Source organism: Cibotium barometz, chromosome 62, assembly GCF_041138505.1.
Source record: "Cibotium barometz isolate CiBa-2024 chromosome 62, ASM4113850v1, whole genome shotgun sequence".
NCBI classification, from domain to species: Eukaryota; Viridiplantae; Streptophyta; class Polypodiopsida; order Cyatheales; family Cibotiaceae; genus Cibotium; species Cibotium barometz.
In genome coordinates this window covers 7,103,718-7,128,412 of record NC_141107.1, presented here as the reverse complement: position 1 = coordinate 7,128,412, position 24,695 = coordinate 7,103,718, and the positions used below count along the sequence as shown (strand labels likewise).

At 41.1% G+C, this 24,695-nt stretch overlaps 1 protein-coding gene across 2 annotated transcripts in view; it reads left to right on the top strand.

Moving 5' to 3' along the window:
• Window positions 1-17,332: 17,332 nt before the first annotated feature.
• The window catches only part of LOC147604085 (Protein kinase superfamily protein), a 140,646-nt gene continuing 133,283 nt past the window's right edge, over window positions 17,333-24,695 (top strand). For both annotated transcript variants that reach the window (XM_086795436.1, XM_086795435.1), the window contains exon 1: window positions 17,333-17,502. In XM_086795436.1, the coding sequence (XP_086651562.1) occupies window positions 17,418-17,502 (85 nt within the window). In that variant the 5' untranslated portion in view covers window positions 17,333-17,417. The remainder of the gene's footprint in view (window positions 17,503-24,695) is intronic.

Sequence of the window (24,695 nt, the reverse complement as noted above, 5' to 3'; positions counted from 1 at the left end):
TCATGTATTGTGAAAGGGCACATGTATTAGCAACACTGGAGCAAACCATTGCATGAAAATTGATGCATTACAGGCAATTTGTGAAGGAAAAAATTCTGGTTTTTTGGACTCTACAAAAACAGAGAACATATGCCCGGTGGAGGATCAATTGTGGCAATTCTACTCAAAATTGAGTCAAACCCTTCATACCCATGATAGATTAGGTCATTGCTAAGAGACCTATCCACTCATTAGTGATTACCCCTCTCTCCTAGAGCTCCAAGAGAAGGCGGCGTTTTTTGGAAGAGTTTCTTGAAAAGTTTGCAATGAATTTGGTCTAATTCACTCATTTGGACACCAAATTGAATGCTTTAAAGCTTGGAGAGTTTAGCAAAGACATTGCTAAGGCCTTGTGATGCTTGGTTGCAGCTCATTTCATGTATTTGGAGCTCATTGAAGTGATTTATCAGAGGTGTGCAGGTTTGCAGAAATTCTGTCCAGAAACAGAGCATTTTTAATCAAGGCATTAATCTTTGTCTATATCAAATTGGCCTAATTCCTTTGGTACAAGTAAAGTCCTATGAGTTGCTAAACTTTTGAATCAAAAAGTTTTGGATTTGGAGAAGATTTGAAGGAGATAGAGCAATTTTAGTGAGAGGTGGTACCTGACAGGTGCAGAAAAATTCAAACCAGAGGTTACAAAAATTGGTGGTTCTCATTCCCCTTGAAGAATTGGATCAAACCCTTCTAGGATATGTTGGAGAAATGTGTTGGGAAGCTAATGCAAGTTGAATCATTGAATTTGGACAAGATTTGAAGGATTTAGAGCATAATCTTGACTGGTTTTACTGGCGAGAATTTACTGGCGAGAAAAAAACCAGAAATTTTTTTGTGAAGGAGTTTCATTTGATTTCAACTTTGATCGAGTGTACATTGTTGGTGAATCATTGTGGGATGTTAATGCACACAATTTGCAAGCATTTGATGTGATTTGGAGAGATTTGGAGCATTACAGGTACTTCGTACATTGTAATCGAAAGGGTACATCTACTCTATTTTTTTTTGCAACAATGGGAGATGGTCCGATACAGATTGTTGGCGAGAAGCTTGATCGCACTAACTTTCAAGTGTGGAAGTTTCGAATGAAGAGTTTTTTGAAAGGCAAAGGTTTATGGAGTCTTGTCTCGGAGGAAGATCCGGAGCCATACTTACCTCCTCAACCAAATAATGCTCAGTTACTGGCTCACAAGCAATGGGTAGAGCGGTCTTCGAAGGTGTTGCATTATTTTTCAATATGTGTAACAGATGCCTTGCTTATTCACATCCAAGATGCAGATACACCGAAAGAAGCATGGGGTATATTGTGCCGTATGTATGAGACAGACACTGGTGCAAGGAAGATACAACTGAAGCAACAGATTCACAGTGTCAAACGAAGGAATAGGAGCATACATGAGTATGTTCAGGAAATCAAGGGTTATGCTGACTCCTTGTCATCGATCCATGCCCCGATGGATGATGATGATTTGGTTGCTCTCACATTGCGTGGTTTAGGCAAAGAATACAAATCTTTTGACACTTCCATCTCAGTAAGGTTGGGAGGAATGCCAGACTTTAATGAGCTTGTGTCCTTGCTCATTGTGGAAGAATTGAAGCTTGGCCTTGGTGGTATGAGTGTTACAGGTGGTGCATCCTCGTCAAGCAATGATGAGCATGCAAGGAATCAGGCTTTTTACTCATCTAGAGGCTTTTGAGGTAGGGGGAGATTTACCCCTCGAGGCCGTGGAGGACGTGGTTGGAATGATAGGTCTACTCAACCACAATCAAATCAGAATTTTCAGAATTCACAGTCATCATTTGGATCACGTGGAGGACGTGGATTTCAATCCCATAGGGGGAGATTTGGAGCAGGTGCTCGTGGTAGAGGACGATGGCAAGGTCCTCAACAAAATTTGAATGGGATTGAATGTTACTATTGTGGCAAACTTGGACATTTGGCAAAAGATTGTTACAAAAAGCAGAATGATGCGAGGAATGGAAGACCACAACATGGAAATTATGCATCTACCAGTAACAATGATGGGAGTTCAAACCATCTTTTTGCAATGAAGCATGTTATGGGGACAATGGATTCTCAGAATGCTCGAGATGAGTCATGGTATATGGATTCAGGTGCCTCAAACCACATGACATGTCATGGTGAGTGGTTTGAGAAGATGCAACCATTGGATACAAATGGTTATGTGGTCACAGGAGATGATACTCAGCATCTTATAACACATGTTGGCAGTGTGCCTTTGAAGATGCATGATGGAAATGTGAAAAATATGTCAGAAGTGTTATATGTACCATCCATTACAAAGAGTTTGGCATCAGTAGGCCAAATGGTTGAGCAGGGATTACAAGTAAGATTCAATGAGAAAGGCTGTTTTGTGGAAGATTTTAAGCATGGCTGTAGATTGGTTGCCAAGGGCAAGAAGGAAGGAAGGTTGTTCAAATTGGATGCAGGCATACCAGAATTGACCTCAGCCATGTTTTCAAAGAGCAATGGGATTGTGCAGGACATTGACATGTGGCACAAGAGGATTGGACATGTCAATATACAGAGATTAAAGAACATGCAAACAAGGGGCATTGTCAGTGGATTGCCTCGATTCAAATATGATGGTCATATGCATGTTTGTGAAGCCTGTCAGTTTGGGAAGCAGGCAAGGTTGAGGTTTCCTAGAGAAGGAAACATGAGTAATAGACCACTTGAGATAGTGCACAGTGATGTATGGGGCCCAGCACAAAATCCATCTATCAAAGGAAGTCTATACTATGTGACATTTATAGATGACTTCAGCAGGATGACATGGATATATTTCTTGAGAGAGAAGAGTGAAGTGCTGGAAAAATTCATGGATTTCAAAGCTCTTGTAGAAAAACAATATGGCTGTTGGATTAAGTGCCTGAGAACAGATGGAGGTGGTGAATACACCTCAAAAGCATTTGAGCATTTCTTGCGGAAGCATGGGATAAGAAGACAGTTGACATGCAGGTATACACCTCAGCAGAATGGTGTGGCTGAGAGAAAGAATCGTGTCATATGTGAAGTGGCAAGGGCAATGCTCAATGAAAAGAGCATGCCAGATTACTATTGGGCAGAAGCATGTGCTACTGCAGTGTATATCCTGAACAAATCACCTACAGCAGCCATTCATGGAAGCACGCCTGAGATGCGGCTTACAGGTTACAGGCCAGATATTGGACATCTGAAAGTCTTTGGATGTGTAGCTTATGTTCATGTGCCTGATGAAAGAAGACGGAAGTTGGATCCTAAGGCAGAGAAATGTGTATTTGTTGGATATGCACAGGATCGAAAGGCTTACAAATGCTATAACCCTCAAACTAGACAAGTAGTCATCTCACGAGATGTGGTATTCGATGAGCTTGCTAGTTGGTATAAAGCCAAAGATGAGGGAGTCATTGACACACTTGAGGCTAATGTGCCTGTGAACTTGCCCTCACAAGCAAGTTCTAGTTCTACTACTATGTCTGGGCCAGCAGAGCAGAAGCTGAGAGTAGTAGCAGTGTCCGTCCGTGGTCAGGACGTCTGAGACATGAGAGTGTTAGCACTGGCAGTAGTGCTATGGATAAAGGCAAGAAGAAAGTTGAAGGAATTGGGATCACAGGTTATGAGTCTTCTAGCTCAGAGAGTTTGGATGAGGAGCTCGGGATACCTGTTGTATGCACACCTGGTGTTAGGCAGGACAGATATGTGCCACCACATGCTCGAGTTACAGGTGTACAGAGTGACCCGCATGCATTGCGGAGATCCCAGAGAGTCAGATATCCAGTGGAAAGATTGACATATAGAGATTTTGCTATGCATTATGCATACATGACATCTATGGTAAAGCATGTGGAACCTACATGCTATTCAGAGGCTATTGGAGAGCATGTATGGCAGAAAGCCATGGATGAAGAGATGGATGCTTTGGACAAAAATGATACATGGGAATTGGCTGAGTTACCTAAAGGAAAGAATGCAATTGGATGCAAATGGGTGTATAAGGTAAAGTGCAAGTCAGATGGCAGCCTAGAGAGACATAAGGCAAGGCTGGTCGCTAAAGGATATGCACAAACTTATGGTCTTGATTATGATGAAACTTTCAGCCCAGTGGCTAAAATGGCTACAGTGAGGTCTATCATTGCATTAGCAGCACAAAAAGGTTGGGCTTTACATCAAATGGATGTCAAAAATGCCTTCTTGAATGGTGATCTACAAGAAGAGGTGTACATGGAACAGCCAGAAGGTTATGTACATCCAAAATATCCGACTTTTGTTTGCAGGTTAAAGAAAGCACTCTATGGTTTGAAACAAGCACCTCGTGCTTGGAGTGACAAGATCAGCAGATATCTTGTCAGTATTGGATTTGTGGTTGGAAATGCAGACTCTTCACTTTATGTAAAGAAGACACATGATGGTATCGTGATGATAGTCATTTATGTTGATGATCTGATTATCACAGGTGATTGTGGGAAAGGCATTGATGAGGTTAAGGCCTCTTTATGCAAAGAGTTTGATATGAAAGACCTTGGTGATTTGAGGTTCTTTCTTGGCATTGAGGTGATTAGAACAGGCAAGGGTATATGGTTGGTGCAAAGGCAATATGCACTTGACATGCTGGCAAAGTATGGTATGACAGCATGCAAACCCATGTTGACACCATTAGAGCAAAACATGAAGCTTAGGGCTGATTTGGGTGATGAGCTTGATGATATCACCATGTACAGGCAAATGGTTGGTAGCCTTATCTACATGACCATTACGAGGCTAGATCTCAGTTATGCAGTTGGTTTGGTAAGTCAGTTTATGCAGAGTCCTCGTAAACCTCACTTGGATGCTGTGAGACGGATTCTGAGATACGTCAAAACTACCGCGCATTATGGTCTTTTCTATGAGGCAGGAAAAGACATGCATGTCTATGGATATACAGATGCAGATTGGGCCGGTAGTGCATATGACAGGAGATCTACCAGTGGCTATGTTTTCAGCCTTGGTAGTGGAGCTGTGAGTTGGAGCAGTAAAAAGCAACCTACAGTTGCTTTATCTACCACAGAGGCAGAGTATCGTGGAGCAGCCATAGCTGCATGTGAGGCTATGTGGTTGAAGAAGTTGCTAGATGATGTCAGGATACAGAGTGATATGAGAGTTGTCATTCATTGTGACAACATGAGTAGTATTCAGCTTGCTAGCAACCCAGTTTATCATGCCAGGACCAAACATATTGAGGTCCACTATCACTTCATCAGAGAGAAAGTGCTAGATGGGCATGTTGATTTGACATATGTGCAGACAGATGAGCAGGTTGCAGATATCTTTACCAAAGCACTTGGTAAGGATAAGTTTGAGTATTTCCGTACTCGATTGGGAGTCCTAGAGATGGACATGTCGAGCTTGAGGGGGAGTGTTGAAATATCAAGCTCGTATACAGCTGGAGGATAGCACATGGGTGCTGACAGAGTGACAATATGGTAGATAGATATCGTGTGGTGTGTTTATGACCGCGTCCAGCTGGTCATGTGTGGTGTGGACATTACATTAGGTTTACTTTGTAGTGTGGACATAACACTATGTTGTGTTCCTCTTTGTGTGTGTGAGAGAGATGGTGACTATGGCTTCTCTCCTTCTTTATGGTTGATGGATATGGATTAGGGTTTGCTTCTCTTGTGTGTATTACATCCTGCTCCTGTTTTTTATCATATGCCTTGAAGATCAAGGGCATTGTGGAATCCCTTGCATCAATTGGTGCTTGTGTTGTTGTTGATGATGATAAGGTGGAAGTGTGTCCACGTGGTCTCTCGGGCCACAATGCAAGGCGTTCAAGACGTTTATTCAGACTCGGGAAGAACATTCCCAACTTCACAGATTTGGTGTCAATGCTGATCATTGATGAAGAGAAGAAGATCACAAGTCTTCACAAAACAAAAACAGTTCATAGCAAGCAGACCTTCTACACAAGTGCAGGTAGAGGACAAGGTAGAGGTCGTGGACGTGGCCAAGGTGGTGGTCGAACAAGTAATCAGAATTATGGTCAGCAACAACAACAATAGTCCCAAGATTCGCAACAACAACACACAGGTGGAAGAGACCAGTTTGGAGGTAGGGAGAGTCAAAGATGTTGAAATATAACCCCATGATTATGCAAGTGTGTGTGGGTGTACGTGAAGAAGAAATGAAGGGGAATGGAGATGAAGATTGGAAAAAATTCATGTGTTTGTACACACACACACACACACACACACACACATATATGTATGTATGTATGTATACACACACACACACACACACACACACACACACACACACACATATATATATATATGTATGTATGTATGTATACACACACACACACACACACATATATATATATATGTATGTATGTATGTATGTATACATACATACATACATACCTATATACACATACATACATACATACATATATATATATATATATGTGTGTGTGTGTGTGTGTGTATATATATGTATATATACATATATACATATATATATATATATATATCTATGTGTGTGTGTGTAGGTGGTTAATCGTATTAAAGGTTTCCTGCTGAGTATGGGTTTATTCCCTGTAGTAGACATATTAATATTGCCAATGCTTATGTGGGGATAGAATATGCTAAGTATACTCAACAGGACATTCTCTTACTCCAAGTGGACATTGCCAAAGCATTTGACACGGTACAATGGGATTTTATCTCGCAGACTATGAAATTGCTAGGGTTCGGCGAAAAATGCAACACATCATATATTGGATGTATCATGATAGTAAAGTAGCATGCATTCTGTCTGGAGATCTATCTGACCAATGGAGTCTCCACGGTCAGTACGTCAAGGCTATCCTCTCAGTCCGTTGTTATATGTAATTGCTACACATCCGATGCTTCAATACTTGGATCACCTTATTGCTACAGGTAGGAAATGCATTGTCTTTTCCAGCAACAACAGTTAGACAGTTTTGATTGGGCCTGCACTATCGCTCGCTTTGGCATGCACTTTCACATATGCTCTAGGACTTTCAGCCAATACCCCATCTTAAGCTTATGCATCAACTCAAGGAGTGGGCCCTCTACTCTGATGATCAGGGCTGTTGTCCATTGTTGGTGGATGTTATGGTAGCCAAGTTGTATAAGGTTTTGCTGATTTCAGATCGTGTAAATTGCATTTGGTCTATGACTCGCGATGCACGTTGGTGGCAAAGAAGATTGCGGCATCTCTAGGCTTGCAAACTACCACTTTGCCAATGAGTTTTCTTATGGCATGTCATGCTTGGGGTTTTCCCAGTTGGATAGGTTTTGGCACGTAGACACATTAGCATTGGTCCATCAACTTGTCTCACAGATGTATGGCCCCGTGGTGGGCGGGAGTCCATGGCCCATCTCTTTTGGCATTGCCCTGAGACTCGTGATTTCCTATAGTTTCTTCAGCAGCTTCTACACGCACACTTCCCCGGTGCTTCCTTCGGCAAGCTTTACTGGCTGTTTGGAGTTCTCCCTGCTAAGTAGGGGTATGATCTTTTTTTCGCTTGGGTTCGCTACTAGGCCCTTTGGACTCTATGGAAAGACAGAAACCATAGAGTATTTGGTGATCCGCCTCTAGTTAAATACCACTTCTTCCGAGCGTCTCTGCTGTCTACGTGCCCGTGATCTTGATTACCCTGCATGCTTGTCATACATTGCTATCTTTCGATGTTGTAGCTGCATGTCCTCTTTCTGGGGACTACTTATTGTTGTAATATAAATATAAATAGACTTCACCAAAAGTGTGTGTGTGTGTATATATATACACATACACATACATATATACATACATACATACATACATATGTATACACACACACACACACACACACACATATACATACATTATATAGGTATATATATATATACATATGTATGTATGTATATATGCATACATGTATATCTGTATACACACACACATGGACACATATATACATGAATGAATGGATATATATATAAGTATATATATGCATACATGTATATCTGTACACACACACATGGACCATATATACATGAATGAATGGATATATATATAAGTATGTATATATATACATGCACACACACACACGCGCACACACACACACACACACACACAAAGAGAGAGAGAGAGAGAGAGAGAGAGAGAGAGAGAGAGAGAGAGAGAGAGAGAGAGAGTCGCCTACCCCCCTCCCTTTTTTTTCTAGTAGATTAATTAAGAAAACTATATATCAAAAGAAATGAGGGTTTTGTCAAAGATAACAACCAAAATAGAATGTGAAGGGAAAAAGAGCCAAGATCCACTAGTGTAATTGAACTAATGTAATGAAAGGGAAATTGAACTAATGTAATGAAAGGGAAAAAGAGCCAAGACCCACTAGTGTGAAGGGAAAAAGAGCCAAGATCCACTAGTGTAATTGAACTAATGAAATGAAAGGTTCATAAATACTAGTAAACTATTAATTTTTAGCCTTAAACAGTCTACATAGGACCTAAACGTAAAGATATATATAAGTACATATGTATACACACGCACACATGTAGAGAGAGAGAGAGAGAGAGAGAGAGAGAGAGAGAGAGAGAGAGAGAGAGAGAGAGAGAGAGAGAGAGAGAGAGAGGGAGAGAGGGAGAGAGAGACCTCTCCCCCTCCCTTCTTTTTTGATTAGATGAGTTTAGAAAACTAGATATCAAAAGGAATGAGGGTTTTCTCAAAGATAACACCCAAAATAGAATGTGAAGGAAAAAAGAGCCAAGAGACACTAGTGTAATTATAAGAAAGAGCTCCTTAAACTGATGAATTGAAAGGTTCATGTATACTAGTAAATTGTTAACTTTCATTGTTGACCATAGCCTACATAGGCCCTGAATGGTTTATGTAAATCGATCACTATTTTTCCTTAGGTTGGCAAAAAGTTTCATGAAGATTGGTGATCAAGTAGTTAAAGTGGATGTGAATAATTACTTTCATTGTAGTTTATTTGTGGATACTACTCTTTAATTATGTGACAAGTATTCTAAGTAAGAATATTTTTTGTTTGCAAGCTTCAAGTTTGGTTTGTACTAAGGTTCAAAGGTGGCTTACACATCACTTTTTAACCCTATGTGTATATGTATGTACGTTTGTATCCACACACACACTTGTTATTTTCTCAAAATAATAGGGAATTTTTTTAATTTACTACCTCTCCTAATGGCTTATGACTAAAAACAACAATTTTTAATGCTTTCATATTGGGGTTTTGGTCTATTGAGTGTGAAAATACTTTATGGTGTAAATTGGTATTTTTTGGAGTTATCTTTTTGCTTCTCTCTTTCTGGCGTAATACAATACCTGCCTTTGTTTTCTCTGTAACAACCCTATAACTGTGGGGATTGGGTTTGGCTCATAGCTAATCAATGATGGTCATGAAGCTCAGTGGTTTAGATTTGGGTTGATTTTCGACGATGGCGGTGGAAATGAATGACACACACACACACACACATATCTCTTATATCATATCTTGATTGACTCAATCTTCCCATATAAAAGATTTTTTTGAATTTGATGAACTCTCCTATTTGTTTTTCTAAAAAGGGGTGTTAAATATTGAACTGCCTTGTTGGAAGGGTCAAGTTTGGTTTTGGACTCTTTTGGCAATGTGAAACCTATTTTGGGTTTTTCAGCTACTAAATGCTAGTGGTTCTATCTCTTTCTTGTTTGGAGTCGAGGTTATGTACCTGTGATTTCAGCGAAGGTCCTGTCCATTTTGGGGCTGTGCTTGGTGTCTAGCACTTCATTGATAATAAGGGACTGAGGCTCTGTATTAGGTGATCTGGCTCTATGGAGGAGATCTTGGTGGTTGTGGACTGGCGCGTTTAGTGGGTGCAACATGTATTTCAAGAGCTCTTCTTCCTATTTAAGTAGAGGTGAGTGACTTGTTCACTCACTTAGTCTGCATCTTGCTTATTGTCACAACTCTCCTTCTTGCATCTGGTGGGAGACCTTCCAACCATGCGTTTTTTCTTTTTCTTGCTCTCATATAATTTTGTTTCCATCTTTAAGTGGTGCTCTAGCTTGAGTTATGTTTGATCCTTATAAACCTAATTTCTGATTTGGTTGTATAGAAATTTTCCTATATATAGAAAAAATTCTCATAGTGATGGGTCATCTGCATGATGGGGCTCCACACTAGTCCTTTTACACTCTTCCTGTTATTACTAGGATAGGGTTGGCTTATTATGTTGCAAAGATTCTCTGGAGTTAGCATTTGATGCAGTATATAGAGGGGCTGTTTCTAGTTCTCTATGCTAGTTTTAAAAAGTTCTCTATGCTAGTTTTAAAAAAACTGACTATATCCCATTATGAGATACATCTCATGATTGGAAAGAGTCTTGCTATTTTTTTGAAATTTGTTTACAACATAGGAGATGGTGGGGCTACCTTTTACAGTAAGTGATAAAATAGTTTGGCTTAGATATGTAGAAATTATTTTTCTACATATCACTTTTATAAATAATATCCTTTGTGTGACTGTATTCCTTGATTGAGCTTGGTATATGGCATTGTAGGGGGAAGGTACCCCATAGAGGTTTTTGCTAGGTATACTAGTACTCTTCTACCTGACTACTGGCTTTTGTAGGGGGAAGGTACCCCATAGAGGTTTTTGCTAGGTATACTAGTACTCTTCTACCTGACTATACTGGCTAATAGCTGGACTCATGGCTTGTTCCAAGGCTTGATGAGCCTGCTAAAATGTGGCAGGTGATTGCATAGATAAGGTATAAAGATATGGGGGTTTATTTTGTAGGTAAAATGGATTTCTCTGGTTTACTGACCATGATATTTTCTAACATCATCTCTTAGAATGAAAATGTGCATGGATAGAATGATTATCTAGAAACTATGGTTAGGCTGATTGCCTTAGTTACAAGGTTCAAGGAATAAGTTCACACAAGCTTGAAAAGCTAATAAACCTATGGAATATGAAATTTTCTGTTACAACTTTTGTCTTACCTTTTCTGTTTTTAATGATGAATGTGGAAACAAGGTTACTTTAATGACTAGCCTTTTGGTTCATCATTACCTCAGATGAGCTATCTGAATGCTAAATTTTCTATAAAAGTTACACTATAATACAGATAGTTATAATGAACATGTAATGAAAAATGCCCATTTTAATATTATAGATGAATGTTTTGTTTACATGCTTAATGGGGTACTGAAACATTGCTAGTTTAGGACTGCATAGAACTGAATGGCTCTGAATTATAATGGGCTAGTTATTTCACTTGTCTATATTTAGGCAAGTTGAGCACCTCTAGCTATGCTGCCATTTTGCTGCATACCTACTTTTACTGTAAAGAATTATTGATGGTAGATTGGGAGAAAGGTTTTTCTGTAGCATACAGAGTTTTCTAGTCAAAATAGTTTAAATACAGGTTTCCTTTTGATAGTAATCCTAAGTGGATGGTATGTTTCTGCTCACATGGGCATTGGTCTGAATATTTGAACAGCTATGAACACTCATTTGGATGGCCCAATTTCAATTTTAGGGGATAATCTCGGAATAACTCACTAAGGTGGGTTATGGGTTTTCCCAAAATTTGGGAGACCATTTACCCTATACCTATTAATATCTTTTGTTGGTTTTTTATCTTTGGTTTGGAACATATCTCCAGATAATGCTATCCTACTAATAATGCAGTTTCTTACTATGACTGCTGAAGGTCAGATTTGAAGTTGTAGCACGGCTTTTTTTGATTTTTTGCAGGCTCATATTTGCAAACAAAATTTTCTTACAGATTGTGTACTTTCAGAATAGGGTAAATATTGCCTCTAACTGCTGCTGTTTTTTTGGGCAAGCTAGTATGGTTCCTAAATATGGTAGCTTGATTATGCTGGCTGGCTGATTTTATTGGAGAATTTTGTTTCTCTACAAATGTTTTTGATCTGGATTGGAACTCATCCTTTCTGGCCAAGTGCTCCTGTTCCAGAGGGTAAATAGAATAAAATAGCCTAGTGCTCATCTTTTATAATATTGAAACTAGCCTAGTGCAGAGCATAATGGCACTTACTTGGCTCTGTTGAGCTAGGTTCTCCATATGTATGCAGACAATGTTTACACTCTTACACATGGTGTAAGCTCACTCAGCCTTTATTTTTCAAAGTTTGATTCTTTGTTTTGGACATATTTACAAAAAAATATTTTTTAAATATGAATGAGTTAAAGTTAAACAATAAAACATTTTTAGGACAAGATTTCATACTCAGGTTTAGAAACTTATAATGGAACATACAAAGTAACTCTATAAAAACTAAAGTAACTTTGCCTCAATTGGCAGATTTCTGTACAAAACATAAAAAATCTATTTTCATTAGCAAATATGAAGCATTTATATACTCTACAGGTACATCTTTGGTGTTTTTTGTCCATAAATTAAGGTAATACATTTATATAGAGAAATTGAAACTGCAGATAAGTCAGCATATTTATGCTTGGCTTAGATTGATAGGAAGATTGGAATTTTTTGGATATGGTATTCTCTCAACACTCCTTGATTGATTATTGGCTGCCTTGATTAGGTACAGCTTGCTGTTTTGATATAACTTGTTTCAGGGAATTTCTTAGAGACCTATGACATGTAATTATGAGTGACATGAATGACAAGTGACTGAGTCCCCTTACACCTGCAAGACACGTCCAGGCTATTCAGTCCCTCCAACATGTCTACTCCTTCGGCTACTTTTGGCCGAGACGGGTTCTCCACTCTATGATGGCTGGCCACCCACTGAAAGTCTAACCTTCTTCTTGCCTCTCCGAATGGTGATTCTATCTGCATCCTAATCTTGCTTAATCCGTGTCTGCTAGAGCCATGGTCTGTCGAGTAACATCAGGCAGGCACCTTTTATATTCTCCATGTGGAACACCACCACTGTTATGTGGACGATGAGCCCATAGACTTCCATTGTGAGCCCTAGATGAATCCGAGCGGCTGGACTCTACACTAATCTTCCATTGTGAGCCCTAGATGAATCCGAGCGGCTGGACTCTACACTAATCTTCCATTTTTACCACAAATGGGGCTAGATCCTAGCTACTCAATCCTAGTTTTATGCATGTCATATCTAGTAAAATGTTGACTCCGGATCCTCCATCCAACAATACTTTTGCTATGTCCATTCCAGACAGCTTTACTTGGATCATCAGGATGGCTTCATCATAGATTGGGGATTCCTTCATAGTGAAGTCTCTGTCTTTTCAATGTGCATGGCTTCCAGAGTTTGGATGGTCCCATCCTCTCCTCTTGGGGCATCAATCGGCACTAGGGTTAGGAGCTACTCCACCGACATATGGATCTAGTGCTGCTTCACATTTGTTTGTCTATTTGTATGGATGCAGGTAACAGAACTCACCTTCTCTGGATTGCATGTGTGAAAAAGGGTTTCTCTGCTGAGGATCTGCCTAGGCTTGTTGTGTTTTTTTCTCTCACTAGATCTAAATTTCATCTTGAAGTTTTGCTTGAGACTCAATGCTCCAAAAAACATGATGTATTACACAAATGATGAAATTTATCATGTTTCCATTCATATCTTGAGTATAGAGTGTCTTTTGAATTTGGTATTCAACTGTAGGGTATTGTATTATGTATAAAACGAAAACACACACACACACACACACACACACACACACACAAACACTCTCACTTGCACATCTTATTTTGGGTGCATCCCTTAGCATTAATCCTTGATAAGTTGATTCACACATATGACCCTATAATTAGGGACCATTTGCATACAACGACTCTTGCATGATTTACCACACCTAATCTCATACATGCAAGGATGAAGAGGAATATCTCTAGCAGCGTTCCAATTTGATTAGCTTGTTTGAGGTTGATGTGGTCAACATCATGTAGAAGTACCACTCATCCCATAATCATCAAATTGAAGCATGCGAGAGTCAGCAAGATCCGATGAGGTAAGGGGAATCTCCCGATGAGGCCCAAGATTTTTATAAATAATTGGCCGATGATGACAGTGTACCAAGCCTCTAGCAAATCATTGCAGTGGAGAAGGCCTTTGAAAGGGACTTGAAGCAATTCAAACGGGTCAAGGAAGATGAGCTGATTAAAATGAATTTGGGTACAGAGGTAGACCCAAAGTTCACCCGAGTCAGTGCTAAATTGGATGCTACATTCCGGGAAGAGATTCGAGTATGGTGTTCATCTTTGCTGAGCCAACTCTGGCCGCATGATAGTGCTTTCTTTTTGGTGAGCCGGCTCTAGCTAGCTATTGTTTATGACCCTGCACATAATATGGTGGGAGTCGACGAAGGCATGTTATGGTTCTGCAAAATGCTCTAGCGAGGTGCGGTTATGGCATTTTGGAAGCTTCCTTTAAGCTCTACCTATATAAATGGAGCAAGGTGAGTGCTTAGACACTCAATTAGCCTGGGTATTATGTCTTGTGGTTGTTTGCCATGTCTCTTGTGCTAGCATCAGCTGGGAGTCCTCCTCTCAAGGTGAGTGCTTAGACACTCAATTAGCCTGGGTATTATGTCTTGTGGTTGTTTGCCATGTCTCTTGTGCTAGCATCAGCTGGGAGTCCTCCTCTCTTGTGCTAGCATCAGCTGGGAGTCCTCCTCTCAAGTAACTCTTCTTGATCTACCTTGCATGATGATTGAATCCCTTTATAATTAGAGATGGTAACTCTACGCTTAGTACAAACTTATGGGTTAATGAATGTATGGAAACCCATATTGTGCTATGTCCATATGCCGGTGTATGACTTGTATTGCGTGATTGTATGATGACCTTTGGGGAATCCTACACGGAATATATACCGATTTTGGATAATATACATGTTGGTTTTTAGAGATGTTTCTCAGTTCTTATGCCATAATCAAGTCTGAATTATTTTTCAAAAAAGATTCTTAGTCTTTATGCAAGCATCAAGTATTAAAATAATCGAATTTAACTGATGATACTTGGCTGTGCATGTCTTATGAATAAAACAGGCTACGCTGGTATATGAGTCTTGTTATGCACTCTGTTTTTTCAGATATTTTAAATAAATTTGTGCACGGCTCTTTACATGGATTCAATATCATATCTCTGGTTTTCTATGCATGATGATCTTGTATTACCGAGGGATGAGCAGGGCTAATGATGCGGATTCAGTATCATTTATGATATTTTTTTAATGTTTTTGGTTGTATTAATTAGGGATTCAATATGCCATTTATGATGTTTTCTGGGTTTTTTGTTGGATTAATACAAACTGCAGTAGAGGAAGATTCATACTGGCATATGGAGATTTATCCTCAAAAGCTAAATTAGCCCCAAATGGATGGCACACCGAATATGGATGTGTATTACTTTTTCTATGATAGTTAATTGGTCTGTGATCGGTCATGCACGACTGATGGTACCCAATGTTGATACACTAGGTGGACTCTAGAAATTCTATTAGACCTCAATATAGGCCAGAGAATTAGTTAAAATAACTCGCAATTTGAGAATTTAACCCTTAGGTTAGTTAGATAAAGAGAGATCATGTGCATATGAGAATGAACATAGCTTTTTTTGTCAAAATAGGGTTGCCTGGAAGCCGCCACTAGAATGTATTTCATAATACTACTGATATGTAGTGATAATGATGATTTTTTACATATAGGTAGTTTTATGAATTCTCCTTAACATGACGAACAATATGAGAATTGTTGTGATATTTTCTAGGGACTATCCTTTGAGATGCCCAAGTACCTATACCTTGATAGGATGTTCTGCTGATATGATTAGAGATATTTATTGATTCTTTTTAGGACTGCTAAGATGCTACTTATTTTTTCATATAGGAAACAATATTGGATATCTCTAATTGAGATCACTAGGTAGCCAATTATTTTCCAATTGGTGAGTTACCCCTTTACTTTGGATGATACTATATTCAAGATGTATCAAGGGGATTGATCCCATCAGTGCATAAACCATAAGCTATTTTGGGTGACATCTATAACACGTGATAGGTCCTTTGACACCTGCAAGACGCACATGGGCTAACTCTTTGTTTGTCTGTTTGGATGGATGCAGGTAACATGATCTATTCTCTCAAAATATTTTTGTGGTTTATGCTCTACAACAAAAAGTTATTTTTCACCTAATAGAGTAACTGGCTCCCCATACTTGTACACAAATCTATTGTTATATAATCATGTTTAACGTTTTTACTAGTCAAGTTGGATAAGGTTCTTGGAGTTTCTCTTGACTACTGATGTAGAAGACTGAAAACACACACACATATATATACATATATATGTATACATACATATGTGTGTGTATGTACATACACACACACACACACACACACACACACACACACACACATATACATATATACGTACATATATATGTATACATACATGTGTGTGTGTGTGTGTCACACACACACACACACATATGTATGTATGTACACACACACACACACACACACACACCCACACACACACACACATGTATATATGTATATATAGATACACCCCGCCACACACACACACACACACACACACACACACACACACTCACACACACACATGTATGTATGTATTTATTTATACACACAAAAACACACACACACACACACACACACACACACACATGTATGTATGTATACACACACATGTATATATGTACGTATATATATTTTTGTGTGTGTAAATACATACATAATATATGTGTGTGTGTGTACACACACACTTTTTTACACAGGTATGTGTGTGTATGTATATTCATGGATATATATAAGTACATATGTATACACACGCACACATGCACGTAGAGAGAGAGAGCCCTTCCCCTTTCCTTCTTTTTTGAGTAGATTAGTTTAGAAAACTAGATATCAAAAGAAATGAGGGTTTTCTCAGAGACAACCCCCAAAATAGAATGTGAAGGGAAAAAGAGCAAGGAGCCACTTGTGTAATTGTAAGAAAGAGCACCTTAAACTGGTGAAATGAAAGGTTCGCAAATACTAGTAAACTGTTAATTTTCATCCTTGACCATAGCCTACATAGGCCCTAAATGGTTTATGTAAATCGATCGCTATGTTTTCCTTTTCAAGTTAGGCAAAGAATTTCATGAATCAAGTTGTTAAAGTGGGTGTGAAGTTTGTGGGCACTTCTTTTTCGTTATATGACAAGTCTTCTAAGTGTGAATATGCAAGCTTCAATATTGGTGTTCTAAGGTCGCCGCCCGCCCGCTTGCTTGCCCGCTTAGCCAGCAACACGTACATTGTTACATGACAAGCTGTGCCAAGTGTAGTGTGGCTTGCTTATAAAACAACAATGAGAGAGAGAGAGAGAGAGAGGGGCATCGACACAACCTTTTTAGCATGAGTTTTGACGATGACAATCGCTGCAATTCACATTCTCTTACGTTCTCGAAGGCTTCGCGGGGCGCACATTCGCTGCCAGTCCCTTCGTTGTACAGGTCTGCATCTCTTCCTGTTTCACAATGTTAGGTTTAATGTTATTAGTTGAACTAAAGTTTAATGGTATGTGCCACCATATGATCAACGCACAGAGCTTGAGGAAGGTTTTGAATAGCAGTGTTAGGGCATATTCTAAGGACAGGATTTTAACTGTGTGCCTGCTGTTAAGGATGTAGGGTTGGTACACCCCACTCGATAAAGCCATGCTTGAACATGTTGGAGGCATGGCAGAAACAATTTGATGTCTCTTGCACTGTTTAACAAGCAGGGAACAAAATGCATGAGACAATTCTTCTCATCTCCTAGGGTACCATCAACAAGTGGTGGACGAGGCTGTTATGCCTTGCAATATTTAGTAATTTATTATGTCATTAGACTTGCACACGGACATTGTAAAGACAATCAAGTACACCAAGTACACTTGTCAAACAGTGCTAGATCTGTTTGAACACTAGCCTAGCCTCATCATCTCACTTAGAAGAGAGCTTTCTAATCAAGGATTAAGAGATGCTTTAGAAGCTAAGCAATGATAGTCATTTCAAATCAATAAACAATGTGGAATAAATAACATCGCATGGCATAACGATAATGATCCTCCCCTCCTTACAAACCAATGAGTCATGGGTGCATGATCTGAAGACTTTCATGTGTTTAGAACTCCTTTGGTCCCCTATGCCGTATACCTTGCGCCTTATAGCCAGCTTGGCTTGACCCAAGGTTCTAGTCCTCCTTTGTTGGCTTGCCTCAGACTAGCTACCATGCCTGCCGCTTGCAAGTGGTGACATGTAATTTATGCTGCTATGGTTTATCTCTCCTTTGGATGGCTTGTCCTTGAGCTTATTGCTGAGAAAATTCCTTTTTAGATCTATCATCCTTGATGACGAATATTCTAGAATATTCATATTCTTTGGTCCATGATTGGCTTGATAATGTTTGTGGAAAGTAGTAACCATCACTTAAGTTATCTCCATCATGAAGGTACTTGTCACGCATTGGGTGCCTCGTGACATGAAAGTATGAGTGTGTGCAACTTTTGGGTTAGTGATGTGCATTGTGCCCTTTGTGTGCTGTTGTCTTAGCTCGTTGCCACCAAGGCAAGGCCAGGGTAAGTCGAGGTAGCTAGTCATGCACAACTTTGTATAGAGAGGCTTGCTCAATAGGCAGGTTGTTCTGGCAAGGAATTGTTTGGAGTAGGGAGGTAGGGTATTGTTCAGATTGGGTAGTAGTGCGAGAGTTCGCAAGGAAGGAGATATCTTGAGTGTCTTTCCAGTAAGCCACCCTACTATGCCTTTCTAGTAACCCACCCTACTCCGCCTCTTACCCAAACTTTCTCATGGGCTATGTCGGGTCTTTCATAAATTGTTTGACCTTCATTGAAAGAAGTGTGTACGTGTTATGATGTAATTACACATTAACCTTGAAACACAAGGGGTACTTGCCACCTACAAAACACACATGAAACATTGTGTTAGGCATAGTTACTGCTATGCTAACCCTAACCTACCCTCAATTGGTATCAGAGCCACACCCTTACCTATCTGTCTGCTTCCGCCCTAGAGCTGCTTTGCTGCCATTTATGGGCGGTGCTAGTGTTGGATGCGCCTCCTCAATTCAGCCCATCAGCAGTGCCACCTTTTTGGCCGCCATTTTTGGATGGTGGTGTTAGAGAGAAACCTTTCTAAGGGAACTCATGTAGCTGCAATGTGGCAGCTTGATGCCAGCGTAGCCATGCATGATAGGTGGATGAGAGGTGGCCGAATCCAAGAGAAGTGGTGCACGTTAATTGTGGCGCAATCATGGCAAGGCTACCTGCAGCGAGTTTAGAGTCTATATATAGTGTGTGTTCATGTGTTAGTTAATGCTTTTCTCCTCATGAGAGTTGCATTGAGCAATCGATGGTTTTCCGTCTAGGTAGTTTAGATGATAGTCTCTCTGAGAGTGCTTTGTATTTGAGCAACAAGCCCAGTAGGGATGTGCTCTTGTCATTGATTTTAATAGATAGTTATTTTTGGCTCCTATTGAGTAGCATCTCTTGCCAATGCCTCTATTTTGTATTTATCCTTGATTGTGGCATACTTTGTAAGTGAGAGAGCGCTTGCATTCATTGCTCTAATTGTTCAACAATTGGTATCAGAGCCGAAGGGATGGAGATGTCCACGCATGAAGTTCAGTAACGTTGGAGAAGTTTAATGGTTCGAACTTTTCTACTTGGCAACTTAGAGATGATGGAGCAGAGCTTGTGGGCAATTGTCTTGGGTACTGAGAAGAAGCCCAGCAACAACCAAGGTACAGAGAAGGTTCATTTGTGGGAATCAAAGAATGAACGAGCGTTGGGAATTCTTGGGAGAGCTCTTGGCCATGGATACTATCATCATCTCGATTTGTCAAAGAGTGAATAGAGAATTGGGTGAAAATTGAGACACTGTTTGGTTCGAGGATGAAGAATATGAAGATTGTGCTGAAGCAAGAGTCTTTTTGGCTACACATGTCTGACAATGAAAAGCTAGGTGAGCACTTGAACAAGATGCGTTCCATTACGAAGCAATTAACTAATTTAGGAGTGAGAGTCGAGGAAGATGATTCCAAAGCTGTTCTTTTGTCAAGCTTATCACCGAAATATAAAGATGTTGTTAAGATACTGCGTGTGAGTCAAGATGTCAGCTTGAATGAGATGATCTCTACACTACTTGATGAAGAACGTAGAGTTGATGCAGACATGCTTGAAGGAGAACTAGCATATGCAATCAAGGACAAAGGGAAGGCAAAGACCAATAGCTGCAAGAAGTCATTGATTTGTGAGTATTGTGGGAAAGACGGCCATTCCGCGAAATTCTGCTACAAGAAAGCCTATGATGCACAGTACAAGCATTCCAAGGATACCAAGGCATGCTTGGTAGAAGATGCAGCAGAAGATTTTGCAGGTTTGGTGGTTGCAGAAGAGTATGATCACGATGATGATTATGCTTTCTGAAGATAGCTCTTTCGAATTGAAGTTTTTTTTTGGGGTTGATCTGGTCTTGTGTGGATGATCGACATGTTTTGCTGACCCTGCCTTGCCTTGTGTGGGTGGTCAAATCTCTTATTTTGGGACTTGGCTTTGTGTGGGTAGTTCTGTCTTTCATCTTGGGTTTGGCTCTTTGTGAGTAGCTTTCTTCTTATTGTTCTGAGTCATATAGTTTTGCTCTGTGTGAGCAATGCCTTTCTTTTTTGATATGTTGTTTCGTTCCCTTAATTAGCTTAAGGGAGGTGTTAGAGAGTAATCTTTCTAAGGGAACTCATGCAGCTGCAACGTGGCAGCTTGATGCTAGCGTAGCCATGCATGATAGGTGGATGAGAGGTGGCCGAATCCAAGAGAAGTGGTGTATGTTAATTGTGGCGCAATTATGGCAAGGCTACTTGCAGTGAGTTTAGAGTCTATATATAGTGTGTGTTCGTGTGTTAGTTAATGCTTTTCTCCTCATGAGACTTGCATTGAGCAATCGATGGTTTTCTTTATAGGTAGTCTAATGATAGTCTCTTTGAGAGTGCTTTGTATTTGAGCAACAAGCCCAGTAGGGATGTGCTCTTGTGATTGATTATAATAGATAGTTATTTTTGGCTCCTATTGAGTAGCACCTCTTGCTCATGTCTCTTTTGTATTTATCCTTGATTCTGGCATACTTCGTAAGTGAGAGAGCGCTTGCATTCATTGCTCCAATTGTTCAATAGGTGGGACCGCTGAGGCAACCACCGTCCTTCTGCCTCCGCTGCTTCGCAAGCTTGTCATCGCTCCTCCATTGCTTAGTCGCCCTGTGCCACCGCTCAGTCGCCAATCGCTTCGCCAACTTGTCGGCTTCGTCTCCAATTGTGCCACCACCTGGTCGTCAGTAGCTCCACTGCTTGGCCGTCCAAATGCGAAGTAGTTCTTTGCCACCTCTTCTCCGTCTAGCCCCTGGCGATTACTTCCCCAGGAACAATCGCTAGGACCGTTGAGGCAACCACCACCGCTCTGCCTCCGCTGCTTCGCAAGCTTGTCACCGCTCCTCCATTGCTTCATTGCCTTGTGCCACCGCTCAGTCTCGCCAATTGCTTCGCCAACTCGTCGGCTTGGTCTCCAATTGTGCCACCACCTAGTCTTCAGTAGCTCTATTGCCTGGCCGTCTAAATGCTCCACCGCCTAGCTCCTGGTGATTGCTTTTGGCCATGGCATGCTCCGCCTCCACTTCTCCATTCGTTTGTCCTTGTTGTTTGCAGAGAAGTAGTTCTTTGCCCCCTCTTCTCCGCCTTGTTTACCCTTCTTGCAGAGAAGGGTTTCTTCAACTCAAGGTTCCGCAAATAGTCCTCTACATCTCTCCCATCGACTCTAATGCCCCTCCTTTGCTCCAGCTCACGGGAGTTGACTTGTAGAGCCTGCTTCTACGTCTAGCCTTTGTACGCTTTGCAAAATGGATTGGGCCACTTCCAAGTTCTCAAGAAGTGGGTTTTTCTAACGTGGTAGACCAAGATGGAGTTACTCTTGATGAGGGAAGGACTATGGGAGATTGTCTCTGGCGATGAGAATGCTCCTTTGATCGAGGGATTGGTTCGATGCAACGCAGTCAACGGACAATTGCCATCATCGACCTCGGAATTGCAGATTCACTCATACATCATGTCGACTTCAAATTGACAGCCAACCAAATCTAGAGCAAGTTAGAAGGTATCTTTGGAAACAAAATCACTAATTCCAAAGTATTTTTGAAGCTTAAATTTTATGGTCTTAAGATGGAAAAAAAGTGACCACCTTGCAACGTTCTACCATTAGTTCAATAGCTCACTAGCTTGAAGTGTGAGCCTGATGATGAAGATAAAATGGCTGTTCTTAACTTCTTACAAAAAAGTGTGCAAGATGTTACTCGATTCCAACCATACCTCAAAGTACCGTGCCTAGTGTTCATGACATTCGAGGACATGGTTGCACTACTTATTGAAAAAAATCGGAGAATCAAAGATGGCCAAGCATCTAGCAGCAGTCTCAGGGACGATAAGCCCTTTGCTGGATTACATAACTAAAGGTCCAACAAAAAGATTAAGTGCAAATACTGTCAACGTTTGGGACACAAGGAGTCACAATGTTTTACAAAGCTTGAGCGAGAAAGAGAAGTTGTTAGACGTCATCTCCTGTCTTTACTGAGACACCAGGGCCTTTGTTGTGGGTGTGCCCGCCCTTGTAGGTGATTTTCTCATTTTTCCTCACTCCCCGTATTTTTCCCCATATATCTGTGGCTTGGGGGGCAGTCGTGAGCTGGCAGGCGCATTCTTCCTTTGGCCGACTGTACTCGACTTCAGTATAGTGCTGGCCGACTTATGTTTGTCGGACAACTGGTCTTGTAGCTGGTCATGGAGGATCTGCACCCGTTGGCTGCCTTTGGAACAGGCCGTCTGCTGCTTGGGGTCCATATAAATGGACCCCCACATCCCTTGCCATTTGTGTCTTGTATCTTATATATTTGAGATCTTCTTTGTGTATATAGAGCAGAGTTACACGCCTCTATCTCTCTCCTTCTCTTGTGCTGTTTTTCTGCACTGTGTTTGCTCGTGTTCCTAGATTTGGTCATCATCTCCGCTGTGTATTCTGACATGGTATCAGAGCCCTAGGCTCTTGATAGATCTTGGGATTTTTGTGAGCAAGAGGGGGACTGTTGTGTTGCTGATTAGTGGACTGTTCGGGAAGAGGAGAAGGAAGAGGATGGCAGGCTGATTTGCTGGACAGCCACTTGCAGTTGTAAGTTCTTCTTTGTTCCCACCCACCCCCACCCACCCTTTTTCAGATTATATTCCCGCAATGGCAGATTTGTTAGAGATGGCAGAGAGGCATGTGAAGATCCCTACACTCCCCATGTTCCCGGTGGACTGTTAGTTGGATGGGAACAACTACGGCATATGGAAGGTTATGATGGAATCTGTTCTGGAGTCATATGACCTTGCTGATTTCATCGTTGTTGGGGTTCCACAGTCGGAAGTAGAGGAAGGGGAGTTACCGTCAACCCGAAAGGACCAGGAGGCACAGGCATAGTTGTGGGATCGTGTCAACGCCAGGGTCCGTTCATTTATCTTCCTCAACTGCACACCGCAGGTAATCAATCATATCAAGCATATGACGTTGGGGCCAGAGGTATATGGCAGCATTTGGCTTCTCTTTACAACAGGGTATCGCCCATGAAGAGGATTTCCTTGGAAGTACAGATGCGGGTTATGAGCCCTGCAAAGTCGTCGACGATGCGGGAGCATATTAACAAGCTACGGGCTCTTCAACAGGAAGTTCTTCAGGCTGGGAAGGAGATATCGTCAGAAGACATGGCCATAACGTTGCTGTCGCATTTACCCTCTCAGTACCCAGCATTCTACTCATCTTTGATTACCAGCGGTGGCAGGCTTAGCACCATTACTTGGGAGGAGTTTGTGCCCATGGTCTTGGACCAGGAGGAACGATTCACGAACCCTCCTCAGGGCGGAGGTTCGGAGGCCTTAATTGGCCAATGCTCAAAAGGCCGTAACAAGGGCAAAGGGAAGGCTTCAACGGAGAAGTCTTCTGAGCAGAAGTCCGACATTGACCGCGAGAAACTAAAGGCAGAGAGGACAATTAATGATTGTGGCGAGAAAGGCCACTATTGGAGGCAGTGTCCCAAGCGGAAGACCGAGAAGGGTGAAGACTCCTCAGCAGCAACCATGAAGACTCCGGCTTTTGTGCACTTGGAGGTGATGGACACCGATGTTTCATTTTCTTCAGGCAGGGAGGAGGTTGGAGGACTGTCCGCAACGGATACTCGGGAGTGGATTCTAGACAGTGGTGCTTCCAGGCACATGACTCCTTCCCGTTCGGCTTTACAGGATCTCTGCAGGTATTCTAGTCACATTCTTACTGGGGATACATCCACTATCCCAGTTCATAGTTGAAAGAGTGCACAGAGCGGAAGCAAAGTGGCACTAGAATGTGCTGAACAGAGAGTGCAAGAGAGAGAGATATGGAGCAAACTATGCTGAATATATTGAAGCAAAACAGTCCCAAGCAAGAGACACAGATAGTCTCATAAGTGAGGGAGCAAAATATGTACAAGGCTGAATGAGAAAAGAGAGGCCAGCACCCACTATTTATAGTAAGGGAATGTTGGCCGACTGGAGCTGATAAACAGGCTGATTGGAGCTAATGGACATGGCCGACTGGTAAATGCCA